The following is a 27,024-nucleotide window of genomic DNA, read 5'->3' as shown; positions in this document are numbered from 1 at the left end:
TCCTTTGCAACATTGGCCATTTCCAAGGAAGAAAGATTTCAGGTGTGCAATGCCATTTGCACTGTGGACTAACAAGGAAAGCAGACCTAACTTCCTCTGCCTTCTGGTCGGACTTAGACAAGAATGTTAACAAATGAACATCCCAGGGATCTTTGAAAATAATCTGACATTTTCAGTGACACTTCCACCTTGAATCCATCACCCATTCAAATGTAGAAGTGTTAAAATATATAAGAAAGGTATTCAGAAGCCAAAATCTCACACTCCTTCGCCCAAGGTCCCTGATATACATATGACAGAGTCTATATACATTTAGCTCCTTCCGTCTTTTAGGAATACATGATCATATGTACACGAACAGTTCCGGGTCTGATCCGAGCAGGTTGTCTCCGGTGTAAACCAGAGCTCCAGAGAAAGGAGGGTAGACATATTGGTTTGTTTTCTGGGGAACCAAATTGAGACAGACTATACACAGATGTGCCTGTGACACCACTTTTTGCCCGCCTAAGTGAGCCATAGAGCCGTCGCCGGAGCCGCTGGTGCCTTTAAGAAGATTCGGTCTTTCGGGTCTTCTCTCTCCCCAGTGGGCTCCAGCGGCGCCAGCAGCAAAAGGCAAACTTGCCTGGCTCGTGGCAGGAGGGGGGCATTGAAGAATGCCGTGTTGGGTGGGTGCTGAGAGAGCGCCAGAGCGTGCTACTGGCTTCTTTCCCCGTCCCCTTTCCTTAACCCTTCCCGGAGCGGAGGACCAGGGTCGTGCTGCAACGCCAGGGAGCCGGGGTGCTGACTGCCCCGGGCTCCCGAAACTTTGCGCGGAGAGTGGGCTTGTATGGGCAGAGCCCAGCAGGCTGGCTGACGTGGGAAGGGACAGGGGAAGGGTGGGGTAGAGGAAAGACCCTTTAGCACCCCAGGTCTCTAGCCCGGCTGCTAGAAAGGCGGGGGTGCAGCCGCAGGAGGGAGCTGTCCCTTCAGCACCACGGACCTTAAAGCACGGGCGGCAGGACGGCCGAGGCGGGGCAACAGCCGGGGAGCTGTCCCTTCAGCACCACGGACCTTTGCCCTCCCGTGAAACCACCCGGCCCCCGCCCCAGGACTCTGTCTTTTCTCCAGTTTGAGCGGGGGTGTCGGGGAGCAGGCGGAGAGCTTTCCTGGGAGGCTGGGGAAGCAGTGAACACTCTTCTCAGCGACTCGCCTCCCAGCAGTGCTATTTTTTGCTATCCGCCCTCACCCCCAGCACACGCGCTCGCACACACACGCACACACACGCACGCACGCACACACACACACACACACACACACACACAGACCTCTCCGGATTTCTTTGCCTTGAGTCTCCCGGGGCTGTGAAGAGCCAGGCGCATCTCAAACCGAGCTGGCAGCTCCAGGCTCCGGAGCCATGCCCTGCACGGACTCTCGTCCTTACCAAGCTCCTGAGGAATGAAAGGAACCCAGGGACCCTCAGAAGGCAGCAGTGATGTGGACCAACCTCCTGGAGCCTGCACCCTTCCGAGGGCCATAGGCGACCCGGGGAACTGGAGAGAGCTCCAGACAGGAAATCCCAGCTTTCCCAAAGTCCCTGTGGATGCTGACAAAAGGAGACCTGAATTTTTGGAAGAGCCTGTCCTAGGTTACCCAGCTGCAGAGTGATTTTCCCCTCTGGCACTGCATCGCCCCCTCCAACCCCCAGCCGTCCAGAGTACCATGAAGAATTATGAGGATGTGTGACAGAGGTATCCAGATGTTGATCACCACTGTGGGAGCCTTCGCAGCTTTTAGTTTAATGACCATTGCAGTGGGCACGGACTACTGGTTATATTCCAGAGGTGTGTGCAGGACTAAATCTACAAGTGATAATGAAACCAGCAGGAAGAATGAAGAAGTAATGACCCATTCGGGGCTGTGGAGGACCTGCTGCCTAGAAGGTATTTACAAATTCCTCTCAATGGCTCCGAATAATCCAGTTTCTGATATTCTGGTGGGTGTTTGGGGAGATGGAGGCGGTGATGAGGAAAGAAGAACAGTTCGAATTTTTGCTGAGAATGTGCAGGTGTCCTGACTCTGTTACCAGCAAGACTGACACTGTGTGGGATAAAGGGGCTGGGTCATGTTGATTGTTTTTTGTATAAGCTTCATGAGATGAGATCTTTGTGCCACTTGAGGCAGCTTCCGCAGTTGAGAAAAGTCTTCAGATCCAAAATCCTTAGGCATGTTGTAAACTGCTTGGATCTCTGGCTTGAGATAGGGGCTTTAACTTTGCTTAAATTGCATTTTGGGGGGTTGGGGAGAGGGAGGAAAGGAGGAAGGGGAGTTAGGAGGAAGGGAGCGAGGGAGAGAGAAAGAGACCCTGCCGTGGTCTGGCACATTCTGAGCTATTTCCTTATTTCTCAGCATAGTCTTATCAGTTTCTTCTGAGTTTGGTCTACCTAGGTATTGTCATGAACTTCCATTGTCAACCAGTACTAGGGGAACATATGTAAACCCCCATTCCCACCTGCGCCCCCATGCACACACTTTAAGAAAACTTCCTTATTAATACATACCTCACTATTTTGGATCAAAACAAATCTGAAGTCTTGGTATTTGGTATCTACCTGTCTTCATTCCTAAATCATTTCCAAACCCAACAAATATATTTCCATGACATTTACATAAGATTGATTCTCCAAGAATTGCAGATCATCACTTCTAATTCTAAAAATTAGAGCATTTGTTCTGAATTATAATGAAGAAGACAGAATGTTTTAGAATACCAAGACTTTGGGTAGCCTATCTCATTATTAAACTTGCTTTCACTTCACCAGAAGTCACTCTCAGCATTATTGGACAATTTTTGGATGTCATTGGGAGTAAACAGAAATATAAAGAGGAAAATCAAAGCTCTTTGTAGCCTATATGCCTGAGGGAAGTCATTGGATTAGAGGGGCAGTAGAGAGTTTTCTTAGGCTTCTGAGGAATCTGTGAAGCTTGTCACAGTGACAGGCAAGGAAATCTGGGTTTCCTATATGCTCCCCTCCCCTGTTTGCCATTGGTTCTCCACACCTGCATTCCCACTGGCTGGCATTTGTCAGGGCTTCTTGAGAACTTGCATTTATGTAAATCACTTAGGAAATCATGCTATGACATCACTTGCTAGTGTAATATTGCATCATCCCCTGGCCTTCTTCCCATGTCCTGACACTTTGAACAACTGCTCTCCTGACTGTGGCACTACTACAATTGATTTTGTTTCTAACACAAATTTGCAACTGGTGGGAAGCCCAGGTAGGAAAGGGATACTTTAAATGCAAAAAGAATCATGTGAAGTCAGAAGACCTTGGTAATGCTGCAAACTATCTGTATGACCTTGACTAAGACATTTACCCTCCCCAACTCTCAGTTTATTAATCTGGGAAATGGTTATTTTGGATTAGGTTGTCTTGAATTAGCACTATCCAAAGCTTATACCGTATCCAGTGAATGGACAGAAATTCTAGAATAATTCTTTCCTAAACATTAGCAAAAGTCTAATATTTGTGATCATTTGTGATTGGGCGTGGTGAAGTCATTTACCTTAGGGAAATTCCATATTTCCCTTTCCTATATTGACAATAAGGAACTGAACTATCTTTTGTAAACATGATTTGGTGGATGTTGCAATACCTACATAGTTCTAGAGATGGCATAAAAAATCTGAGGCTCCTCCAAGCCAAAAATGGCATATATGTGTACTGTGCTTTAGTCATTTCCAATTCTTCAGCTTCTGGAAACTAAACCTGGGAATGCACAATTAAACACCAAGTTTGGCTTTTCCCATTACGATCTATGAAAAAATAAATCTATCAGAGCAGAAATAAGACCTAAAATTCCTGAACCCTTGCTCAGAATTTCTCAACTGATGGTTTCTCTTTTCTCCAATATCATCTCCCACACCTACAGTTTGTACAAGGAATTGAAACCCCACCCAGGCATTCTGTAGGCTTAGTGGGAGAAGAGAGAAATTGAATCAAGAAGGAATAGGATGAATTGAAGACATGTCCTTGAGCAGGTGAATTCTAATAAGTAAATTTGTTGCAGTCTCCATACAATTTGGCCTGGCTAATTTTTCTTACTTTTTTTTTTTGGTATTAAATACAGTAAGATGCACAAACCATAATGAATCACCATAAGTTTTTTGCTATGTGTACACCCATATAAACAACACCTAGATGGGCCTGGCTAAAATTTGAAGCCAAGATTTTTCTTAATGTACTGAGTACATAAAGTGTTCAAGGAATTTGCAGGAGCCTCTGATTTCCGCATGGGAAGACACATGCAGTTGGTAGCATCTATCTTAGACATTTCCATCCTTGCCTAGAATGGAGACATACAACCACCTCCCATTCAGTATTTCCTATATGTTTCAGGCCTCAACATCCTCATTTTCTAGTCCTTTACGTGTAGAAGTATAATGGGGGGTCTTGTAGCTCAATTATTTAGAGATCAAATTAGAAGAGTCAGTTCTTCCATACTTTTTTAAAGAGCCCTGAGACAATGTAGCTATTTTGTGAGAAGGCTCAGGAGAGACATGACAGCTGTCTGCAAATATCTGAAAGGCTGTCATATGGAAGAGAGATTCAAAATGTTCTGTGTGGCCTTAAGAGGGTAGAAGCAGGAGCTAGAGGGAAACAGGTATTACCTTAATATAAATAACTGTCCAATGTGGAATGGGAAGCTTTAGGAAGTGATGGGTCCTCCAACGCCAAAGATATTCAAGTACAAGAAAACTACATCGACTGTTTCCAAACTTGGCTGGTCATCAGAATCACAGTAAGAGCTTAAAAAAAAAAAAAAGAAGATTACTGGGTTCCACAACTAGATCCCCTGCTTCCGTAGGCCTGCAGTGGATCACTGAAATCTGAATTTTCTAAAAGTGCTCCAAGCAATTCTGATTTTAAAGCCAACGTGTACAGAGTATTTACACTGGGCCTGGGGATGACTATATGTTTTAAGGAGGATCATGTGGCTCACGTAAGAGAAGGATGTTTCCAGTTTTCACTTCTCTAACACACCAGAATGTCATTTATATTTAGAACTTACTATGTGCTTGCACCGTTCTAAGAATTTTGAAAGATCAATTCTCTCATCTTTAAAGGAACTCAATGATGTAGGTGCCATTATTACCCGCGTTTTACAGATGAGGAAACTGAGGCCTGGAGAATTTATGTGACTTGCCCAAGGTCACACACCTAAACTCGGCAGGCAATACTTAACCTAAGTCATGTTGCTTCTCAGAGCATTTGCTAGAGAACATTAATTCATATTTTGGTGGATAGTTTGCTACTGGTGCAAACATTAGCTTTGAGAATGTCCAGACACATGGGCTTTCTCCATTCAGAAGTCCCAAATCTCAGAACACTCAGCGTGCCTGTGCAGCATTGGCAGGGGTGCAGGAGCCACCAGACAAGCTCAAACTCAGAGGCAGCAAAGGACACACTTTGAAGGAAGAAACAATCAGCCTATGTAGAGACACCCACAATAAGAAACCGAAAGAAATGCCTGACTCATTATCTGAAAATATGCAAGGCATTCACAAAGTAGTGCCCCAACCTGTTGTATGTTTTCAATGGTAACGTGTGAATTTGAATGAGAACGTGTTCAATATGTGACACTCTCTCTCATTAAGAAAACCTCTTGAAGCAACGTATTTAGATAGTGGGAAGACCGCTGGCCTAGTAGTGAGGAATCCTGGGTGCTAATCACATTCCTGTCACTAACAGTTAAATGAATTGGGCATGATATTTTTCTCCTTTGAACTTCAGTTTACCCAATTCTAAAATGAGAACTTCAGATAAAATTAAAGAGTAACAAATCCAAACGTCCATGTGGACTAGACAGGTAATGCAAATGTGGAACAAGCATTTTGCAGTCCTCTTAGCTCAATTCTGTGGAGGAGGGAGAGTAATAATACATTTGAGAAGATATATGGTAAACTGAAATTTGGTTGCTGTGTGGAGGCAATAGGGAGTGGTGCAGACTATGGCAAACTGGAGAACACAAGTCCCATCTAAAGCACAACTACTACTTGGCTTGAGTTGATTTTTACCCTGGGGAAACGTGGTCCAGTACTCCAAGTATAGAAAGTCAGATGTAAAGTCTCTTGTTTTTTAAAATGTGGGAAACAAATTCAACTTTTTAAGAACATGATACTACCCAAGCCAAATTTACGTTGTAGCTGAATTTGGGCTACGGCCTGCCACTTTTGAGCCCTAGAAATTATCTAAATGGCCCTTTTAATCCAAACTTCTGGTGTTTTTAAATTTGAATCCTGAATTACTCTTTATTAGTCAATAATCATGTTTTCAATTCATTAGAAAAAATTGCCTACTAAGAAAAGAACACCCACTTAGGATTTTAGGACAGAGAACTTAAAATAATGGAAAAGAGGTTCAACAAACTGCTATTTCTGCTACAGATGGGCCTGGATGACACCAAACATCTGGCTGAAAAAGTGAAAAAAATTAGCCAGTCATTAGAAGTTCCCCCATATTTCCAAATCTCCAGATGGTTGACTTTTTCAGCCAGATGGGGTTCCAGCTTTATTTATGTGTTCACAAACCTTCAGGGAAGCTGCAAAGATGTGGTAGAGGATGGAGGTGAGAGGAAGAGACAACATTTATTGAGCATTTTCTATGTGCTAAGCCCTGGTGCTGGGTGTTTTCACATATGTTAATTAGTATTTTTCACATCTCCTGTCTCCCCCAGTAGAATATAAATGCTACAAGGACAGGGATTCTTGTCTGTTGGGGCTGCTACATCCCTAAAGCTTAGAAACAGTACCAAGTCGTCACTTTTGTGCCTCCAGTGCTAGATTTAATGCTGCACCCTCCCTTAGACGTGAGTTCAGAATGAGCTGGAGCTCTCTCACTCTCTTCCCTACTTTTGACCTTCTCTCTGTTCCTTTTACTGTATTATTCTTCCTTGCCCCTAAAGCCCAAGTGACAGATGGAAGAGAGGAGTGGGCTGGAGTCTTAAGGCAGGATGGGAGTGAGTGACCGTGACTGTGGGCTGAGTCAGTACTGGACAGGTGGTAGAGGTCGGAAGTATGAGCGTGACTAACATTCAGCCAGAACGTGTCCATATAGCCATACTCGTTGTTAAAATGTTAAAATACTCCCCTATCTGTTGATAAACAACACCTGGCCCAAGTCCCTCACCAACTCCCCACTGCCACTAGCCTCTCCTGGGACCTCCCAGACCACCCTGAGATCCATCAAGTAAAGGGTAAAGAGCTGGCCCAGCAGGTGCTATCAAGACCCTACTCCAGGCCTATGTAATCCTCCATTCTGATTGGCTGGTCTCATGCCCTACTGGTTGTTAAATATTTTGAATCTTACTCCTAGTTGTGTCATCACTGGTGGAAAGGACCTACTGTCTTCTTCCTACCTCAAACCCAACCCTGTGCCTTCTGATTCCAGGATTCCACCGTCCCAGATAGCAGATGTCTTAAAAATACTTTTGTCTGTTTCATCCTTTGAAATTTTTTCTTCCAGATTAGAATAAAGGCAAATGACCTTCATTCCAAGGTTGGATGACCAGTGTGGGTTATTCGTGTGGGTAACTAGTGCATGTCAAGAAAAAAATAAAATAAGAAATTAGGTAAAATATGACTGTGATCTTTTAATGTTCTCATAGAGTTCAGTGCAATAAGCTTACCTCGGAGGTCATTGGGGTTCTTTGGGGGAACATAACTTTCATGGACTTAGCTTTTATTATAGAATCAGGCCTACATGCTATACAGTTAGATATTTATTTGTAGAAAACTGGGATGGTGCACATAAATTTTTTGTTCAGTAGAGGTGCACAAGATTTCTGTTCATTAGAGAAGATGAACCCAAATATTGTGGATTTATTCCCCCTCCCCAGAACATTAATCAGTTTTATACTAACTTAGTGATTTTATTTTAAATTTTTTTTTCACTCACATACAATATAACATTCTCCTTTGAATGAGTTTTGTCATTCTGCTTGCTTCCTCATTGTTGAGTTGAACAAATCTGATGTGAGCTCACTATGTATTTTAGAGGATTTCTGTTTTTAATAATTTGAAAATTATACTTTGACCTATGGAAGTACCGCCAATGAAAACAATGTTTCTGAGGTTAAAGAGAAGTCTAGAAAACTCAAAGGTTGTATTTCTTTTCCCTTATCCCCATGGCTCTTCCAGAACACACTTTTTCAATGTAGAAACAAATGGGCCTTTAATTATTTATGAGGGACCACGGAGAATGTGGGACAGGGATTTGGGGGTCAGAAGACCTGGGATCTTATCTGGATCTTGCCATTTACTGACTGTGAGACCTGGAAAGTTGCTTAAACTGGGAGCACTAGTTTCCTTACCTGCCAAATGAGGAAACCAAAGTAGCAAGTGCTTTCAAACTGTTTCTGTTTTAATTCTTGTGGTTCCTTGATATCTCTAAATAATATGTTGCCCATCGGTCCTTGATTTATTCATTTTAGACAATATCCATTCACTAAGACAAATGATGAGTAAGCTTTCTTATACCAGCACTCACCTTCCTCCTAATATTTTTAGTTCCTTGATGAGTTATCTGTGGCTCCAAGAAGAATCATTCATAATGACTGAGGGTGTCTGCTGTAAAAGAAAGACTGGCAGCTCATTCCTGGATTGGACACTTGCTTAGGCAGCGTGATTGCTCATGTGCTCGTGTGCCTACCTCAGCAAGGGCATTGGAGGGAACAGCAGAGCTGGGAGAAGGCATGGTGGTGGGGTAGCCTGTTTGCAATGGTGAGGACCTGTGAGTGGACTGGAGCTGGTGGTGGACAGCTGAGCTTGAACCATTGTGTCTGTATTCCACCTGAGAGAGTAGTCCAGTAGCCAAGAAGACCCTAGCTGGGGCCGTATGATGTTTTTGAAGATGTTGCCTTATACAGCACTGCCTGGCTTAGGGGTCAAGTAGGGGGCTCAAAGCCAAACCATGCTCTGCTCACCAAACCATGCCCTTGGTCCAGAACTGAGTCTATCCAAAGGGATGAGGGTATTTAATAAATATTTCTGCGTACTACATGGGCCAACTGCAGCCCCAGCATCATGGAGCTATCAGTTGCCAATGGAGGGAACCAGGTGGGTTGGAAAAGACTAGATCAGTGTCAGATATTCTCCATCAGGAAAGGAAGTTGCACTGGGAAGGCACCACAGCACCCTCCAATGCGTATGCTGCCACAAGAGAGTCAGCATGTAGATCCCTGCTCCACAGAGGGCCCTGGGCATTGGAGTTAGCCAAAGAAGCAGTAGCAGCAAGCCATAACAGTTTGCAGCCTCGCCCAGCTATGTGAAGTGACATGTTGACCTTTCCTTTCTTCCTGCCCCCACCCCCCGCCACAACATACTGAAGGTGCTAGAATTTAAACAAGGAAGGAGCAAAGATCGAGCTTTGCATTCAACATGCAATTTGAAATTTTAGACAGAACTGGAAGTTTTAACAACCAAAAGTGACTGGGAAGTTATGAAATCTGCCTAAAATATCATTAAGGAATTAAGGGATTTGATATAACACAGTTGAAACCCAAAATAAAACTGTGGCATGTTTATGTCCCACTAAGTTGAGACCCATCAATAAATATAAATAATACCATCATGCTTTGTCTCAACAATTCTAAAAGTTGAGAACTCCATGGTGTATATATACTGTGACGCATGGCTATATCTCAAGGGTTGGCAAACTATGGCTGGGCCAAATTCAGCTCATTGCCTGTTTCTATACAGCCTGTAGCTAAGAATGTTTTGTACATTTTTAAATGGTTGGAAATTAAATAATACCCAATATTTCATGACATATAAAAATGATATAAAATTCAAATCTCAGCATCCATAATTCTAAATGTCATCCATGAAAAATTTATGGAAACTTGTTTTCTCTCTTGTCATCTGTGTATCTATATAGTATCCTCAATTTTTGCTGTTTAGCCTGAAAAGCCTAAAATATTTACTATCTGGCCCTTTTCAGAAAAAGTAAAGTTTGTCAACCCCTGCTATATCTCACTGCATGTGAGACATGTAGGAATCTATAATAATGTTTTATTTCTAGAAGGACTCTTTGTTTTCCCAAGAGTATTGAATTGCTTTTCTTTTTTCTTGCACCATTTGCCTTTATCATAGGCTCTTCGTATGGTCAGACATTCTTTCTTTCCAGAGAACTCTCACTTAGTTCTTTGCCCACGTGGCCCTTGCCCTCTTCCTGAGACACAGAGAAGTTGAAGTTTAGCGAGATCCTCCCCTCTCTGATGGTCTCCAGGAAAAGGTAGTCCCTGACCAGGTACCTAGGAAACCGTATCTGTTGGGGTTGGCAAAAGAAGAAAGTTCTGGGAGCCAGTGTTTCCATTGGCAATAAAAAGAAAGGAACACTATAGAAAACTGTGACAGTAAACTCAATAAGACATGGTGACTGGGTGGGTGACAGTGAAGAAATTAAGGGCCACAACAGACAGCTGGCGTTGGCAGTCTAGATAGGGGTACTCTTCCAGTTAGTCCCATGGATGGAGTTCAGTATGTTCATGAAACTTCATAAAAAAATACGTGAATGGACACTTTTATAGAAAGAGTCTTATACACAGAAATGTTACAAATCATGAATATGGAGCTCAGAACAGAGGTGAAATCTAGGATGCCACTTGGGATCATCCAAACATAGATGGTAATCAAAGGCAGGAAAGTACACAAGAAGTGCCAGAGAAAACCCAATGAATACAAAGAGGGAAGATGACAAACCTAAGTGTCATTAACCCTTATGAACAAAGAACAGGGGAGCTGGTGAAAACTGAGAAAAAGCAGAGATGAAGGAGGAGAAGGAGAATTCGGGATTTAACTAACATTTTGTCTTCTGAGACTTGCTCCCAAATGATGCAGTGAATGCAATGTCTACTACTAGAAGCTCTCCAGCCTAAGCGAGCTCTCTGCAAGTCAGGAGACTCACCTGTGGGTTTGTAGGAGGGGCCCACTTCTGGGGTAAGTCCACCCTTCTTTCTGGGATTGGTCAACAGGTGAAATGCGGTTATGAATCCTGGGGGGCTGCTTCCAAGGAGGCTGTAGAAGGAGAAGATGGGCTATGAGAACTCCAGAAAGAGGTGCCAAGGAATTAGTAAAAATAATTAATAGCTAAACCTTAACGTGCCAAGCTATGATCATATGGCAGATTGAGCATTCATTTCTGGGCCAGTCCCTGAGCATGCACTGATTTATTTAGCAGACTCATGCTGGATGCCAGGCACTATTCTAAGGAAGCACTTTACAAATATTATTTAATCTTCCTGACTTCTTTAGGAGATAGATACTACCATTACCCCCATTTTACCAAGAGGGGCACATGGTTAGTAAAGCAGAGCTGGGATTTAAACCAGACTTTCTGCTGTCTCTCATTAACCATACGCCAGGCACTTGAATAAACACTTAGCATAAACAGGCTCAACTGAGTTTCACAATAGCCCTGTCTACTACTAGTTGTCCTGTTCCACCAGCAGAGACTGAAGCTCAGAGAGGTGAAGCAGCTTGCACAAGGTCATGCTGCTAAGTGGTGGCAGAGCTGGGATATGACCCACAGCCTCACCCTGCCCACCACACTGCTCTGCCTTAATTTAAGGGCCCTACCCTGGTGGGTAGGTCTCCACCAACCTGCCCATTCCTATGTCAAGGAGAGTTTAGTGTCAGTCGCTGGCACTGAACCACTCAACAACTGGAAATATTGTGAAAAATAATTCACCCAACCTTTGCCAATTTTGATTCCAAATCCAGAAAGCAAGGTCAAGACCAAAAAAAAAAAAAAAAATGGTAAAGCCGATAAGATTTAGACATTGTAGCACTAGGCTGTGAAGAAACATGACCTCTGGAGATCAAATGTAAATTTTTCTTAAAAAAAAAAAGGTGGGGGGAACCAAGGGCAACATACGTAACCTAAACATCTGTACTCCCATAATATGCTGAAATAAAAGAAAAAGAAAAAAAAAAGGTAACATTAATCATTTGGAAGTGAAAAGAACAAGGAGTCTAACTGCATGCAGATGAGCCAACTATTTGAGAGTCTCACATCTTCTGCATTGGAGTTGGGTTGTTTGCAAACTTGAGGATGTCATCAGGTTCATGGCTGTCCCATTTCCTGAGGAGTAAACTTGGGCACATTATTTATTTGACTTCTTTGAGCTTTAAACTCGGTGTCAGGCAGGAGTCAAAAATTCCACCCACCTCTACCTTCTGGTTTCTGGCTTGAATAATTGCTACATAGGTGGTCTACAGCCGGATTCTCATGCAGCACTTACCGGGCCCAAACCGTCTTTGAAGAGCATCAGACATGCAATAGACCAATGCACCACCAGGTCTGGTTCTTACTGATCTTGGGCTTGACCTGACTGGCCTTTCTCATCCCAAAAATGGGCAGCTGGTATGAGACTGGGGCAGGCAAGGCCTACCACCATCTATCCACCTTTTAACTTGCATGTTATAAGAAATGTTATCAAATATCTTGCTGCCATCCAAAAACTCTATGCACCACATTTCCCTGAACCACCAGCCTAGAACCAGAGCCTGGTGTGTAGTAGATGCTCAGTAGATAGACATTAAGTCTGTTGCTGGGGAGGAGTGGAGGGGCAAAAACCTACCCAATAGGTACAATGAACACTATTTGGGTGAGGAGCACACCTATAGCCGTAACTCAGGCATCACAAAAGCGATCCAGGTAACCAAAACCATTCCTACCCCTTTAATATTTTTAAATAAAAAATATCTGTTGCTGGAAGGAAGGTAATTCAATTACCGTGAGCTTCTCCTAGTGAACCACCCATATTAATCCCTAACAATTGCTGTTCTGCTGGTAAGTGTTTACAAACCACCCTTTTAATAATATATCCTATAAAACCAGCCACAGTTGTTTGTAATTCAGCAGCCTGTAGTGTGAAGGAGTGTGGTTTTCCAGGCTTGAAAATCTCAATGTTATGTGTCCATTTGTTTTTTTTTCCCATTCTGTCCTTAATGATTGTCAAGAGTAGATTAACAGTCTCATCTTAAAATTCCCTCAATATCCTGGGTGCAAACTCAGGGAAAGAAAATACATGTTGTGTGGACATACTGTGCACAAATGCAGCAGACACTGTTTCTATCCTTTGTGCCTAAGAGTCTATGTATATTCGACTGCCTGCACGTTCAGGAAACGGCATTTCTGCCACTCTGTATTCTGTAGCACATGCAGCTCAGCATCGTGCATAGCTGCCCTGGAATACAATAATACCTACACGTTAAATTAAAGTGATCCCAAAAACCATGCGTAACTGTTGAGATGTCTTCCATCACCTCATCCATTACAAAATTCTACTGTCACCTGTGGAAATTGGTTTTGGCATAGAGCAGTTAATATAGATGCATATTTACAGCAAATCATTTTGACTCTTTTGCAAATTACAGGACAGCAGAACCAATTAGCTGTTTCTCAGCTTAAAATGCCTTAAAATGTGTATTATCGAGTAAGTCGTGATTTTTCAAAATATTACTTTTCACCAAAGACGAATCTGGCATGCAGTCAAAACGCTCTAGGTGTTTAGAGAAAAATAAAAAGATTGCATCAAGAGGTAATGATGTTAATCTGCGTCAAAGGTCCGCTGCGCAGCATAATAATCACTCTTTCCTGCTTTTTCACTCTGTGGCGAGTGATGGCTTAGCTCCTGAGCAGTTGGGGTTGGGTCCCAAGAGATAATAAGGTTGGAACCAAGGAAATCAGGTCTGGGCCACCCTAAAGATGACTTTCCAGTTGCAGTCCCTGGGGTTCGGCTGCAGTGACAGCTCAGTGGCTTAAGAAATAGCGAATCCTAGCCCAGCACCATGGACTTCTTCCTAATTACCCTAAAGCAGAAAAGGTGTGTTGGCGTGAGGTGGGGGATGAAATTGTACATGGTGTGGTCAAGGTGGGCTTCCGTGAGAAAGTGACATTTAACTCAAAATGTGAAGGAGGTGAGGAACCAAGCCAAGTGGCTATCTGGGGCAAGGGCATTCCAGGCAGAAGGAACAGCAAATGCAAAGTCCTGGAGGTGGGAATGTGCTGGGGATGTTCAAGGCAGAGCATCCTTCACCCTGTGGCTGAAAAGAGGGAGCAAGGAGGAGAGAAGCCTATCAGGTGAGGGTACCGCAGGCCAAGTTACACAGGGCCTTGAAGGGGGCTGTAAGGACCTTGACTTTGATTCTGAGTGGACTGGAAGCCTGTGGAGGATTGTGAGCCCAGGAATGACATGATCTTGAGTTTGCTACATCTGAGTCTCTCAACGTCATTATTCGCCGCTTCTCAGAAAGGGCACTTTGTCCTGTGACCTTCCTTGCTTCCCTCAGGCAAGAACTTTGGTTCTACACTTTCAAGCTTTTGCGTTACCCTACCCTCACCCTTCTCTATGACTGGGGGTGGTAGAGTAGCATCTCATCAGCATTTCCTTCCTTCTTCCTCTGAGGACAAACCCATGGTCCCTTATTATTTTCAGTGTTTGATTTCTCATTGTGGGGAATTCGGGTTTTGAAAAAATGACATTGATGTAGAAGTTTATAGTGCTTAGTGAGTCTTGCAAAGCTCTTAGAATCATCGTCCCTGCTAGGCAGACCCTTCCTAATTCACAGATTCTCCCCCTTTTCCAGCTCAAGCCAGCATTTCTTCCCATGCACATCCCATTTCTCAGCCTGGAGACCCAATAAGAGATGTGAAGTGAGTGGTTTGCATTTGAGGGGACCTCCAGCCTGGGGTCCTTTCTCCATAGGGACTTCTTGAACAGCTACTATGTACTGGACACTGTGCTAGGTCCTGAGGATTCAGCAGAGAATTAAATGAGGTTCCTATCTTTGGTAAACTCACAATTGTGCAGGGAAGGTGCTGACGAAGTCTACCCAAGTGAGCAGTGCACGGGACGCCTGTAGCATAGAGTACGAGTCCTGGATTAATCAATGGCGGGGGCTTGTCACAGAAATGTTCTCTTAAGGCTTGTGAGTCCACGAGGTGCCTGGCCCACAATAGGTGCTCAAAACACATTTGTCAAATGCACAAAAAGGCTTGTGTAGAGTACACAGAGGAGGACTGACCTCTCCTTGTGCTAGGGCGGGAGTAGAAATGAATTCAGAGGCCTTGGTTTCTTATCCTTAAGCAAAGAGGAAAGAGAACAGGAATATAGCCTACCTATAGAAATCTATGAACATACACTGAATGATTGCACATTTTTCTTTTCCTCTTTAAATTTTCTTTTGGAAAAAAAATCCTGTCCTCCTTATCACAAGTATTATAAAAATAAATAAATAAAAATAAATCCTGGATATTTGATTGTTATCACGTTCTTTTGAGTGGCATATTTTTCCCATTGTATTTTTTTATTTATATTTATTTATCTACTTATGTATTTATTTTTTGAGACAGGGTCTCACTCTGTTGCCCAGGCTGGAGTGCAGTGGTATCATATAGTTCACTGTAACCTCAAACTCCTGGGCTCAAGCAACCCTCCTGCCTTAGCTTCCTGAGTTGCTGGGACTACAGGTGTGCACCACCATGCCTGGCTAGTTTTTCTATTTTTTGTAGAGATGGGGTCTTGCTCTTGCTCAGGCTGATCTTGAACTCATGACCTCAAGCGATCCTCCCATCTGGCTTCCCAAAGTACTAGGATTATAGGCGTGAGCCACCGTGCTCTACCTATTGTATTCTCTTAATTAAAATACCTTTTATAATATAAAAGTAATGCAAAAACACATTCTCAATATAAACTTTTAAAACAAAATAGCTAAGACAAAGTTTCCCCTGTACCCTCACCGTAATCTCATCCCTTTTCCCTCAAATGACTGTTACTTCCAGTTTGGTGAATACCTAATAAATATTAAATATCATTTCCCTGTTTTTCTGCTCCACCAAGTCAAAGAGATTAGGGAGGGTATATTTTTCTCTTCAAGTTCAAATTCTTCATAATTGACTCCAAAGCTTTTAAAAAATTATCTTACAATTTATTAAGACATTTAATCATGTGCACTATTGTAAAAATCGGATCATATAGAAAGGCTTTTAATGACAAACATCCACGTCAGGGCTGCTTTTCCCTCCCGACCTCAAGCCCTGTTCCCCAGAGCAAGCTTTTTTAACCATTTCTGATTCAGTTCTTCTGGTGATAATATCCACATCTCTAAAAGATATGCTCACCCCTCTATTTGTTGATTTATAATCTATTGACTTCCTGCCATGATAGGTGAGGATTTAGCTAACTCATTCTCCCCTCTGTATTGATTAGCTTTCTAATTTTTAAAAATAACATACATCTTCTTTTCTTTCTCCACCCACCTTGGGTAAAATGTCTTAGCTTCCCACTTTATAGAATGAGGATGTCCACATCCCCCACTTCCTCCTGCCCATGCCTGTTGGTTGAATTTTTTTTGCCTTTTCATCATCAAGATTCATTCCATTTACATTTTATTCTGTGACTATACCAGTGTCTTCCATGCTCAGGCTATAGGTGGATTCTGAAGTTTGAAAACCAATGAACATTATGATTATGTAGATAATGTTCAATGTGAAGCTGAGTCATTTTCTAGGATTATATTTTTCTCTTTTCTGGTTTCAATGTCACAATCTCTGAGTCATTTAAAGAAAAATGTCCAAACGGAGTCTTCTAACACAACCGGTTGCTCAAAGTCATGTCATATATTTGTGTCACAGTTGGGCTTTTTGGTACAGTTTTCACTTATCCTGGAGTTCCTGATTGACTCAAAGGGTTTTTTTTAACAGGTCATTTCAACACAAGCCCTGTGTGGGGGAACAGACCTTTCTGGAAAAATCACTCCTCTCCCTTTTTGCTGCTTCCTTAGTATAGTGTCAGAGTTAAGAGCCCAATCTCTGCATTCAGATTTCTTGGGCTCAAGTCTCAGCTCAACCACATATGGCAGTGTGACTTTGGGCACATTACTTATCCTCCCTGTGTCTCAGTTTCTTCATCTGTAAAATGGGGATTATCACTGTACCTACTCATAGGGTTGCTGTGGGTATTTGCTACTCATACAACACTGAGAACAGTGCCTGGCACACAAAAGTGCTAATTGGTGTTGGTTATTACCATTTTCCTGGGATACATAATTGGACAGAATCTACTCATCTGCATTGTTCTGCCAACAGCAGGGAATCATTCAGGCCATGGTTACCACTGCTCTGTTAGTCCCCAAGGATATTCACATATCAGGGAAGGCTAAGGCAAAGCCAATGATACAGCTGATGGAGACCCAACCAGGGAACAAGATCTGCAATCTTTGGTGACAAGTCTTGAACCTGATTTTTTTCATACTGGTTGATGAAAGGTGGTCAAAACCTGAGGGAATGTATGTTCTAGAATATCCCCCAGATAAGCCACACTGGGTAACCCTTAGCACTTAATAAATAACAACTTGAAGTGCATATTAAGTGCTTACATGCATGATTTCACTTAGTCTTCCCAAAAGCCCTATGCGGTATTGTTCCCATTTTACTGATAAGCCAATGGAACTCAGAGAGCAGTCCCAAATTCTCATAGCTAGTAAGTGGTAGAGGTAGAATTCGAACTCATGGCTTTTAAATCTGAAAAGCTTGATCCTGATGTTATAGCCCAGAGTTCTCAAAGTGTGGTCTGTTAACCTCTAGGCTTGGGGGGGTTCCCCAAGATCCTTTCAGGGGATTGGCAAATTCAAAACTATTTCAGAGTTATAATAGGATATGAATTGCCTTTTTCACTGTGATGACATTTTGCACTGATGATGCAAAAACAATGGTAGGTACAAGTGCTGGAGCCCAGGCGTGAAGCAAAGCAGTGGCACAGTAGTCATTGTATTCATCACCACCACTCACTCGCAGGGAAAGAAAATGCTACTTTCACTTGAAAACATCCATGACGAAGCAGTAAAAAAGCATTAATTTTATTAAATCTCAAACCTTGAGAACTGGCTTTTAATATTCTGTGTAACAAAATAGGAAGTACACATTAAGCATTGCAGCTGCAAACCAGAGTATGCAGGTGGTCTCAAGCATAGGCACTTGCACGACCGAGTTGCTAGCTGAACTAGCTGCTTTTTTCCATGAAACGCCCTATTTACTTGAAAGAATGACTGACAGGTAAATTATGGTTATTCAGGGCTAGGTATTTGGCAGATATTTTCTCAAAAATGAGCTAATAGTGCCTGTCACTTCAAAGAAAGCAACTGACAGTATTTGTTGCCAAGGATAACATTCAAGGATTCAAGTGAAAATTAAGATTTTGGAAAACTTGTGTCTGGCCCCGTGAGCCAATGTGATTTGTTTTTATATTGTGTAATGAAAGGTGCCAAAATTTAGAAGACCTGTGTAACTCAGTGAACCAATATTTTCCAAATGATCAATGCATGACATTACAAAATTATGCCTGGGTCAAAGTGCAGGATTAGAACAATGGATTCTAATGTAGTAGAGCATAAAAAGTTAATCAATATGGCTTCAGATTCCACACTGCACATAAGCTTTAAGAAACTACCACTTGTCGAGTTTTGGTGTAGTATCAAAGAACATCCACAATTATGTTCAAAGACTATTCAAGTACTCCTCTCATGTTCAAGCACAAATTTGTGTGAGGCTAGATTTTCTTCATACACTTCAACTTTAATAACATTTGGCAGCAGATCAAATGCAGAAGCAGATAGGAGAATCTGTCTTCTACTAAGCCAGACATTAAAGAGATTTTCAAAAATGTAAAAACAAATGCCACTCTTCTCACTATTTTTTTTGTTCTGGAAAAATGTAGCTATTTTTCATTTTGTTTATGTTACCATGCAATTGGGTCTATCATTTTCAAATGAATTCTAAAATAAATATTTTGCACTTTTTTGAGTTTTAACTTCTGATACAGGAAACATCAAATAGATAAACCTATAGAAACAAAAGCTCAATAATTTGTGCAAGTGCAAAGGAGTTCTGAAGCCAAAAAATTTGACAGCCTCTGCTACAGCTATATTTTAATTCTGTTGACTAACTTCAGATAGTTGAGGAGAGAAATTAAAAGAGCTATTTTCATATTTCTGTTAGAAGATTTCCTTCTAGTTCTGCCATCTCATCTTCAGTGGGGGATGAAACACGATCCCTCGGTGGGTTCTGGTACCTCTGCTTTTGAGTTCTCTTTAGTTGCAGCTAAGCTAAGCCATTGTTCCGCCGTCCCTGGAATGTAAGAGGCAACATGAGATTTGAGCAGGCCCTGAAAGAGGTGTCTTTGATTAAAACGCAACCCTGCTGGTATAAAGTTTGACAGGGCCTGGAGGGTTCATAGCATCGTGTGCCTTTGTTCACAAACACCGACAAAGCTCAGCTACCACTCCACAAAGGGTCGGGATCCGTGGCGATGTTCCTCACATGTGAGATGAAGCAGAATGCAGGAAAACTGAGCTGCGAGTTCTCAGATTTTTGGTAGATGGGGGTTTAAATTTATAAACTGTCCACCTTCTAACCTCTAATTAAAGAGACCATGTGTGAGGGTGGAAAATTTCATGAACAGAAGGACCTATTGGGCAGTCCCAGTGCTGGGCTCTGGGAAACAGAGAACTCGGCAGTGGAAGGGAGGGTGTGAATGTTTTTCCTGTGAATGTTTTTGTTTGTTTGTTGTTTGGCCAGCCTCACACCCGTTCCCCCTTTTTCTGGTAATAATGTTCTGATGTTTTTTCGGGGTTACTCTGTCACCCTACACTCAGTCCGTGTGGTTTGGGTGGAACTGACTCCCGCCTGGCTCTCAGGATGAGCATGTGACCTAGAAATGACCTTGAAGATTATGATAAGGCATCTGGAGTTTATACTAAGGCAGTGGTTCCCAACAGGGACATTTGGCCATGTCTGGAGACATTTTTGATTGAGAGATGAGGAGAATACTACTGGATCTAGTAGGTGAGGCCAGGGATGAGGCTAAATATCCTGTAATGCACAGGACAGCCCCCCACAACAAAGAATTATCCAGCCCCGAACGTCAAGGGTGCTGAAAGGTCATGGGAAGCCATTGAAAGGTGTTAAGCAGAGGAGCAGTATGATCTGAATTGATGTTTTAAAGTACAGTCAGGTGCCATGTAGAAACAGACTTTTGAGAGGTATGGGGGGAGCAGGAGATAAGCCAGCAGGCTATTGCAATAACCCGAGTGAGAGAAGATTCTAGAAGTGTGGAAGGAGGCATGATTTGGAAACACACATATGGAAATCATTAGTGGTAAAAGGCCGAGCCTTGAGTGTGAATAAGAACCTCCAATAAGGCTGTGAAAAATAAGAGAATGGGATCAAAGACAGAGCCTTTGGGAGCATCTGTGTATAACAAGTAAAATAGTAATGACACCTAATGTTGTTTGAGAGTTTAGTGCCAGCTACTATGCTAAGTAATTTACATGATCACATTTGACCCTTTTAACAACCCTTATTATAGAAAACTTAGGCACAGGGAGGTTAAGTAACTGGTCCAAGGTCACACATGCAGCAATTATCCGAAACAAAATTTAAAGTCAATTGATTTAACTCCATGGCCTTCCCCCTTATCTACCAAGCTGCCTCCCTGGACTGAGAAGAATCTTCCAAAAGAAAAATTACAACTCTCAAGAGATAAAAGATGCACAAGAGTTAGAGAGATTAGGGGAGAGGGTGGTGCTCAGGTAGAGGGAACAGCACGAACAAAGTTCTAGAGGCTAGAGGGAGTGTAGCGTAAGAGTGAAGCCAACACCTCCAGCAATGGCTAGGGCAGGTGTAAACTCATGGGTGGGGTGGGGGTAGACACTGGAGAAGTAGATGGGGCCGTGTCATGCAGATCCTTGGAAGGCACCTCAAGTTAGACTTTATCCTGGGGGCAACAGAAATCCTTCGGAAACTTCAAAATGAGAGATTTAAAATCTGACATGATCAGCTTTTCATGTTTAAGGCTCATCCTGGCCGCAGTGTGGGGAGTAGACTGTGGAATGGAAGAGGAACATCTGAAGACTGGTTAGGGCCTTAATGCGATGATCTAGCAGTAAGGTCGGACTCCCACATCGGGGAGGTGGCAGCAGTAAGGTCGCATTGGCCACCACTTTGGGAGATGCTTGAAAGCTGGAATCCATAAAACGTCCTGCTTGTTGTATGCGAAGGGTGAGGGAGAATGAGCTCAGGGGACTCCAGGTTTCTGCCTTTTAACCTTCTGATGGACAGTGATGCCATTTAGTGATGAAAAGTTTAGTGATGGGGGAACAGTGAGTTTGGTTTTGAACATGCTGAGTTTGCAGCTTCCTTTCTAACATTCAAGTGGGAATGTTAAGAGGGCCCTGGATACACTGCCCAAGTACTCACGAGGGATGTCGTGTCTAATACTCCACATATATGCAGCTATGCTTTTTGATTTGGGAACAGTAGTCAAACAGGTACATTCCAACCACTGCTAATTCTAATAGAGGCAACTGGTGAAAAGCCATGAGGTGAGGTGCTGTGTGACAGGTGAACTGATGTTAAAAGTGTAAATGCAGCCTCAGGAGGTCACCGCCAGTCTAATTAGGTGTGGGTAGAGTTCACTGGGTCGTGGAAAGCAAGTTGGCCACAACGATCATTTCAGCCCTCTCCTTCCATTTCTGACTTATCGTCTGGTTTTTTTTTTTTTTTTTTTTTTTTTTTTTTTTTTTTTTTTTTTTTGAGACAGAGTCTCACTCTGTTGCCCTGGCTAGAGTGAGTGCCATGGCGTCATCCTAACTCACAGCAACCTCAAACTCCTGGGCTCAAGCAATCCTTCTGCCTCAGCCTCCCGAGTAGCTGGGACTACAGGCATGCGCCACCATGCCCGGCTAATTTTTTCTATATATTTTTAGTTGTCCGATTAATTTCTTTCTATTTTTAGTAGAGACGGGGTCTCGCTCTTGCTCAGGCTGGTCTCGAACTCCTGAGCTCAAACAATCCACCCGCCTCGGCCTCCCAGAGTGCTAGGATTACAGGCGTGAGCCACCGCGCCCGGCCTATCGTCTGGTTTTGAGTGAACATTAAAGAACCCTTTCATAAACGGTGACCTTTTAGAATTTGAAATGATGGTTTCTAGCTAATTTCCATTCCAGCCCTGGGGCTGCTGCTTGAAGCTCTTGACTAGTCTCAAGTCCCCTGCTCTCAACCGCAACTTGGAAAAGGGCAGTGTTGTTTTCATCCTTAAAATATCCATCATTCAGATGAAGGATCATCATTCATAATTGCGTGACCACACACTGTTTGAGGATGAAAAATGTACTAAGTGCTGAGCTTATGTTAATAACAAGACCAGATCCGATTTTTTCAGGAGAATTTGGGAACGTTTTGTCTGAGGTCATACTAGAACAATAATACTGTTGTATCACCTACAATTCATTCAGTTGCAAGTGACAGGAAACCCAATTCTAACCAACTTAAGGATGGTGGGGTGGGGGGAGAGACTGAGAGAAAGAGAGTGCAAGCCTTATTGGCTCACATACCTGGATAGTAGAGGTATGGCTTGATGCAAGGATGAAATTCGCAAGTATACTGTTTCTCTCATCATTGTCTCCTCTGCTCTCTCTCTGTTGACTGTATTTCGGAGTAATGGATGGGAGACTCAGCGATTCAGGATGGCTAACAGCAGCTCTCAGAGCTTTATTCCTCTGTGCTGGAATCCAGCATAAAAGCATGAAGTTCTTTCCAAGAAAGCAAAGGTCACATTGTATTTCATTTGACTAGGTCACATGTCCATAATTGAACCAATCACTGCAGTCGAGGGGTCCCACGGGGCTGATTGGCTTAGGCTCAAGTCATGTGCTCCAACTTTAGAGGAGGGGCCTAGATCCCCAGAGCTAATTACAATGACAAACAACAACCATCGTTGATCAGTGACTCCATGTCAGGCATGGTTCTAAGCAGTATGCATGCTTTTTTTCATTTGCTCCTCATGACAACCCCTTAAGGTGGGTATTATTGTTTCACCCTTTTAGTGATGAGGAAAACCAACAACTTTATAAATGAGACAGGATCTGGGAGCACGATTCCCCATTGTCCGATGAGGAAATTGAGGTTCAGGTTGAGTGATTTGCTCTAAGTCCAATATCAAGTAAATAGTGAAACAGGGACGAGAATCCTATGTCCGCCCTCTTCGACCCTGCAGCAATGCAGCCTAAGAGGTCAGTAAATATTTAGGAAGCCACATGGGCCCGGAGACGCCTACTAGACTTATTGCAGGCTAATCCTGAGCACTTAACCTCTTGAGCTGCGTTCTCGTCACTTTCCTTCTGTATTTGTTACAGGCAGACACAAGGCTCTCAAGAACTTGGTCACAAAGTTGCCCTCAGAAATTTACACTGTAAATTAAGCTATTTATGAGATACTTTATCCAAATTGAATTTTTCTTGTATTAAATTCACACACATATATGTATGACTGTGTATATGTCTGTTTATTTATAGACATATGATCAGATCTATTTCTGAACTTTCAATTCTTTTCTTTTTTTTTTTTTTTTTTTTTTGAGACAGAGTCTCACTCTGTTGCCCTGGCTAGAGTGAGTGCTGTGGCATCAGCCTAGCTCACAGCAACCTCAAACTCCTGGGCTCAAGCGGTCCTACTGCCTCAGCCTCCTGAATAGCTGGGACTACAGGCATGCGCCACCATGCCTGGCTAATTTTTTCTATATATTTTTAGTTGTTCAGCTAATTTCTTTCTATTTTTTTTAGTAGAGACGGGGTCCCACTCTTGCTCAGGCTGGTCTCGAACTCTTGAGCTCAAACAATCCTCCCACCTCGGCCTCCCAGAGTGCTAGGATTACAGGCATGAGCCACCGTGCCCAGCCCAATTCTTTTCTTTTAATCCGTATTGCTATTCCTGAGAGTCTCCCATAGTGTCATTCGAATTACCATAGCTTCATAAGACTCTTAATACTAGAAGGTCATATTCTCCTGTACTATTCTTCTTTATCAACATCTTCTTAAAATTTGGTTTCCCAGCAAATTTTCTGACCATTCTGTCCTTTTGCCAGAAAAACCAGGATATTAACAAATATTTAATTAATAGACTTATTGGGACACAATCAACATCTTTAAAACATTGAGACTTCACATTTAAAAACATGTCTCCCATTTGGTGACATCTTCTTTTATGTCTTTTAAAGACATTTTAACATTTTCCTCATTCGAGCTTATGCATTTGTTTGGTACATTATTTCTAGGTAGTATTTATATTTTTGATTACTCATGTTAAGGGGTCCAGGATGTTTTCTGAGTGGTTATATTAGTAAGTGAGGAAGTTATTATTGATCTGAATTATCTATTTGTAGGCTGCTTGAACTTTCTTACTGGTGCCAATTGCATTTTAATTAATTTCATTTGGTTTTCCAGATAAACAATCATATTATCTACAGATAATAGATGGAACTTTTTTGCTCCCATTTCTTTTTTCTTTGAGACTTAGAGAACAGTGTTAAATAATGGCAGTGGTCCAAGACCACCTTGCCTTTGGCCTAACTATGATGGATGCCTTGAGAACAGTGTTTCTCTGAGTGTGGTTACAGGTCTAGGTATACATCTCTGAATTTATGTAAGCCTGGTGATCTGCATTTTTACAAACACCTAGGGTGATTTCTGCCTCCCCTAAAGTGAATAACTCCTCCAGATTTTAACCAAAAAGCATGGCATTTGCTATTGGTTTAGATAGGTTTTCTTTGTCATGCTATCAAGGTTTCTATCAATGTCCACCTAACTAAAAATTGTAGTTAAGTATGGAGGTTTACGTTATTGAATATCTATTGAGATTACAAGTATTTTTCCTCTTTGGCTTATTGATAGAATAAAGTTATGTTAACGCCTTTCATTTTAGCAAACTACCTTTCGTTCTTGTAATAATTCCTTTGGGTGCATATTTTATTTTTGATTGTATTATGCTGAAATAGGTTTGCTAGTATATAATTTAGGATTTTTCTATATGTTTGCCAATGAAATTTGCCTGTATTTTGTCTTTTGTGTGTTATTTTCGTTAAGTTTTAAAATCAGAGCTGTAGTAACTTGATCAAATGATTTTCTATGCTCTGAAGCAGATTAAATAGCATGGAAATTTTCATATAAAACCCTCTGGGTCTCGGACCTTTTCGAAAGTAGTTCTTTGACAACTTCTCTCATGTCTTTATTTTTCTGGGATCGTTTTTGTTTCCTAGAAAATCATTCACTTCATAGAAATGTATCAATGTTTTAGTCTAGGGTTGAATGGTGTGATTGCTTATAGTTTATGTTCTTCCAAATCTGCCTTTTTTCTTCTATATTTTCTCATTTTGTCTCCAACTGCATTTATAATTGGTGTCATTTCTTCCAAGATTATGTCATTAAGTTGTCTTTCAGTCTTCAACTTTTAGGCTTTGAGTTTTCATCTCTTTCTGGGTTTTTTAATGTATTTTTTAAGAAGCTGGGAAGAGCAGTTCGAAGGCAGCCAACCAAATGCCATTTGAGCAGTAAGTTTTTGCTCTTGGGAATTTTTTAACCTAGATTTAAAATTTCATCTTGTTGAGGTTGGCATGTTTTAATGTGAAGAGGTCCTTGCGGAGTCCTAACTGCCATCCAGCAAAGTCACTAGACCTCTCAGATAAGTGTCATCTGCCAATGTGATTAACTAGCTTGCCATTTCGGTTCTCACCAAGTCATTGATAAAATCGTTGAACAGGAAAAGTTCAAGGACATGGCAGTGTGTTAAAAAATTAACTAAGGATCTGTTAGCTTTGTCTTACAAACACAGGAATTATAATAAATTCTGTTTTGTGAGATTCCCATCCAAAAAAAAAAAAAAAACAAAGAATTAGTTAAGCTTCATCACCATCAGAAGATATAGCTGAGTATGAACTCACTTCGGGTTCACTGAGCTCACTGAGAAGCCACAACCCCTAACACTGGCTGAACAACTGTTGTTCACTCCTGCGTTTCACGCTCAGCAGTACTTACTCTGGGTATGGCATCGTGCTGGTCTTAGACATGCAAAGCTGAAAAGATGTGGCCCCTGCCCCCAGGGACTTAGAGTATGAGGAAAATCCTTTCTTCATTATTCGGTCTCCTATATCCCAAGGTTACCTCACGTCATTTTTAAAAAATTTACAAACACAGATTGTTTAAGGTTCTTCTTCATCGATTATAAGAGTAACATGTTTATTGCAACCAGTGAAAGTATGCAAAAAATAGAAAAAGAATTAATAATATCCCCTGCTCTATCCCCATCCTTCTCTACCCCCACCTCATCCCAAAGTAACCACTGTTAACAGCTAGATGTGATTCCCTCATACCCCTCTCTGCCCTCAAAACACACGTACATGCACAGGAGGATAGGCATTGTTTGCATTTCAAAATTAAATTATACTGTAGACATTAGCCCGCCATTTACTTTTCTACCCTAATATATCATGGATATCCTTCCAGGCCCATAGACACTGCAGATCTAACTTAATCATTTTAATAGCTACATAACGTTCCATAGAATGGGCATTCATTTTGTTCCCAGTTTTTATTGTTGTCGTTGTCATTCTTGTCACATGTTGAATGACAACAACTTGTGTACTTATATACAGGGGCTTTAATTTGTTGCCTAGATTACCAAATGTGAGCTTGCTGGATCAGTAGTCATGATCTTTTTTTTTTTTTTATTTCAGCATGTTATGGGGGTACAGATGATTAGGTTACATATGATGCCCTTACCCTCCCTCCCCCCCCAAATCCGAGCTTCAAGTGTGTCCATTCCCCCGGAGGTACGCATCTCACTCATTGTTTGTGCATATGCCCATCCCTTCCTCCCCCTCCCCCTCCCCCTGCCCAACATCTAATACACGTTATTCTTATATGTGCACTTAAATGTTGATCAGCTAATACCAGTTTGATAGTGAGTACATGTGGTGCTTGTTTTTCCATTCTTGGGATACCTCGCTTAGTAGAATGTGTTCCAGCGCTTTCCAGGAGTATATAAGAGGTGCTATATCACCATTGTTTCTTAAAGCTGAATAGTACTCCACGGTATACATATACCACAGTTTATTAATCCACTCATGTATTGATGGACACTTGGGTTGTTT

General features: G+C 42.1%; 1 protein-coding gene across 1 annotated transcript in view; it reads left to right on the top strand.

Annotated features, from left to right (window-relative positions):
• The first annotated feature begins 491 nt into the window (after positions 1 to 491).
• The window catches only part of CACNG3 (calcium channel, voltage-dependent, gamma subunit 3), an 87,514-nt gene continuing 60,981 nt past the window's right edge, over positions 492 to 27,024 (top strand). Inside the window, exon 1 of the mRNA XM_012644953.1 lies at positions 492 to 1,919. Coding sequence (XP_012500407.1) covers positions 1,709 to 1,919 — 211 coding nt within the window. The 5' untranslated portion in view covers positions 492 to 1,708. The remainder of the gene's footprint in view (positions 1,920 to 27,024) is intronic.

This window comes from Propithecus coquereli, unplaced genomic scaffold (genome assembly GCF_000956105.1).
Source record: "Propithecus coquereli isolate 6110/MARCELLA unplaced genomic scaffold, Pcoq_1.0 Scaffold223, whole genome shotgun sequence".
Lineage (NCBI taxonomy): Eukaryota > Metazoa > Chordata > Mammalia > Primates > Indriidae > Propithecus > Propithecus coquereli.
This window is presented reverse-complemented; position numbering and strand designations above follow the sequence as displayed.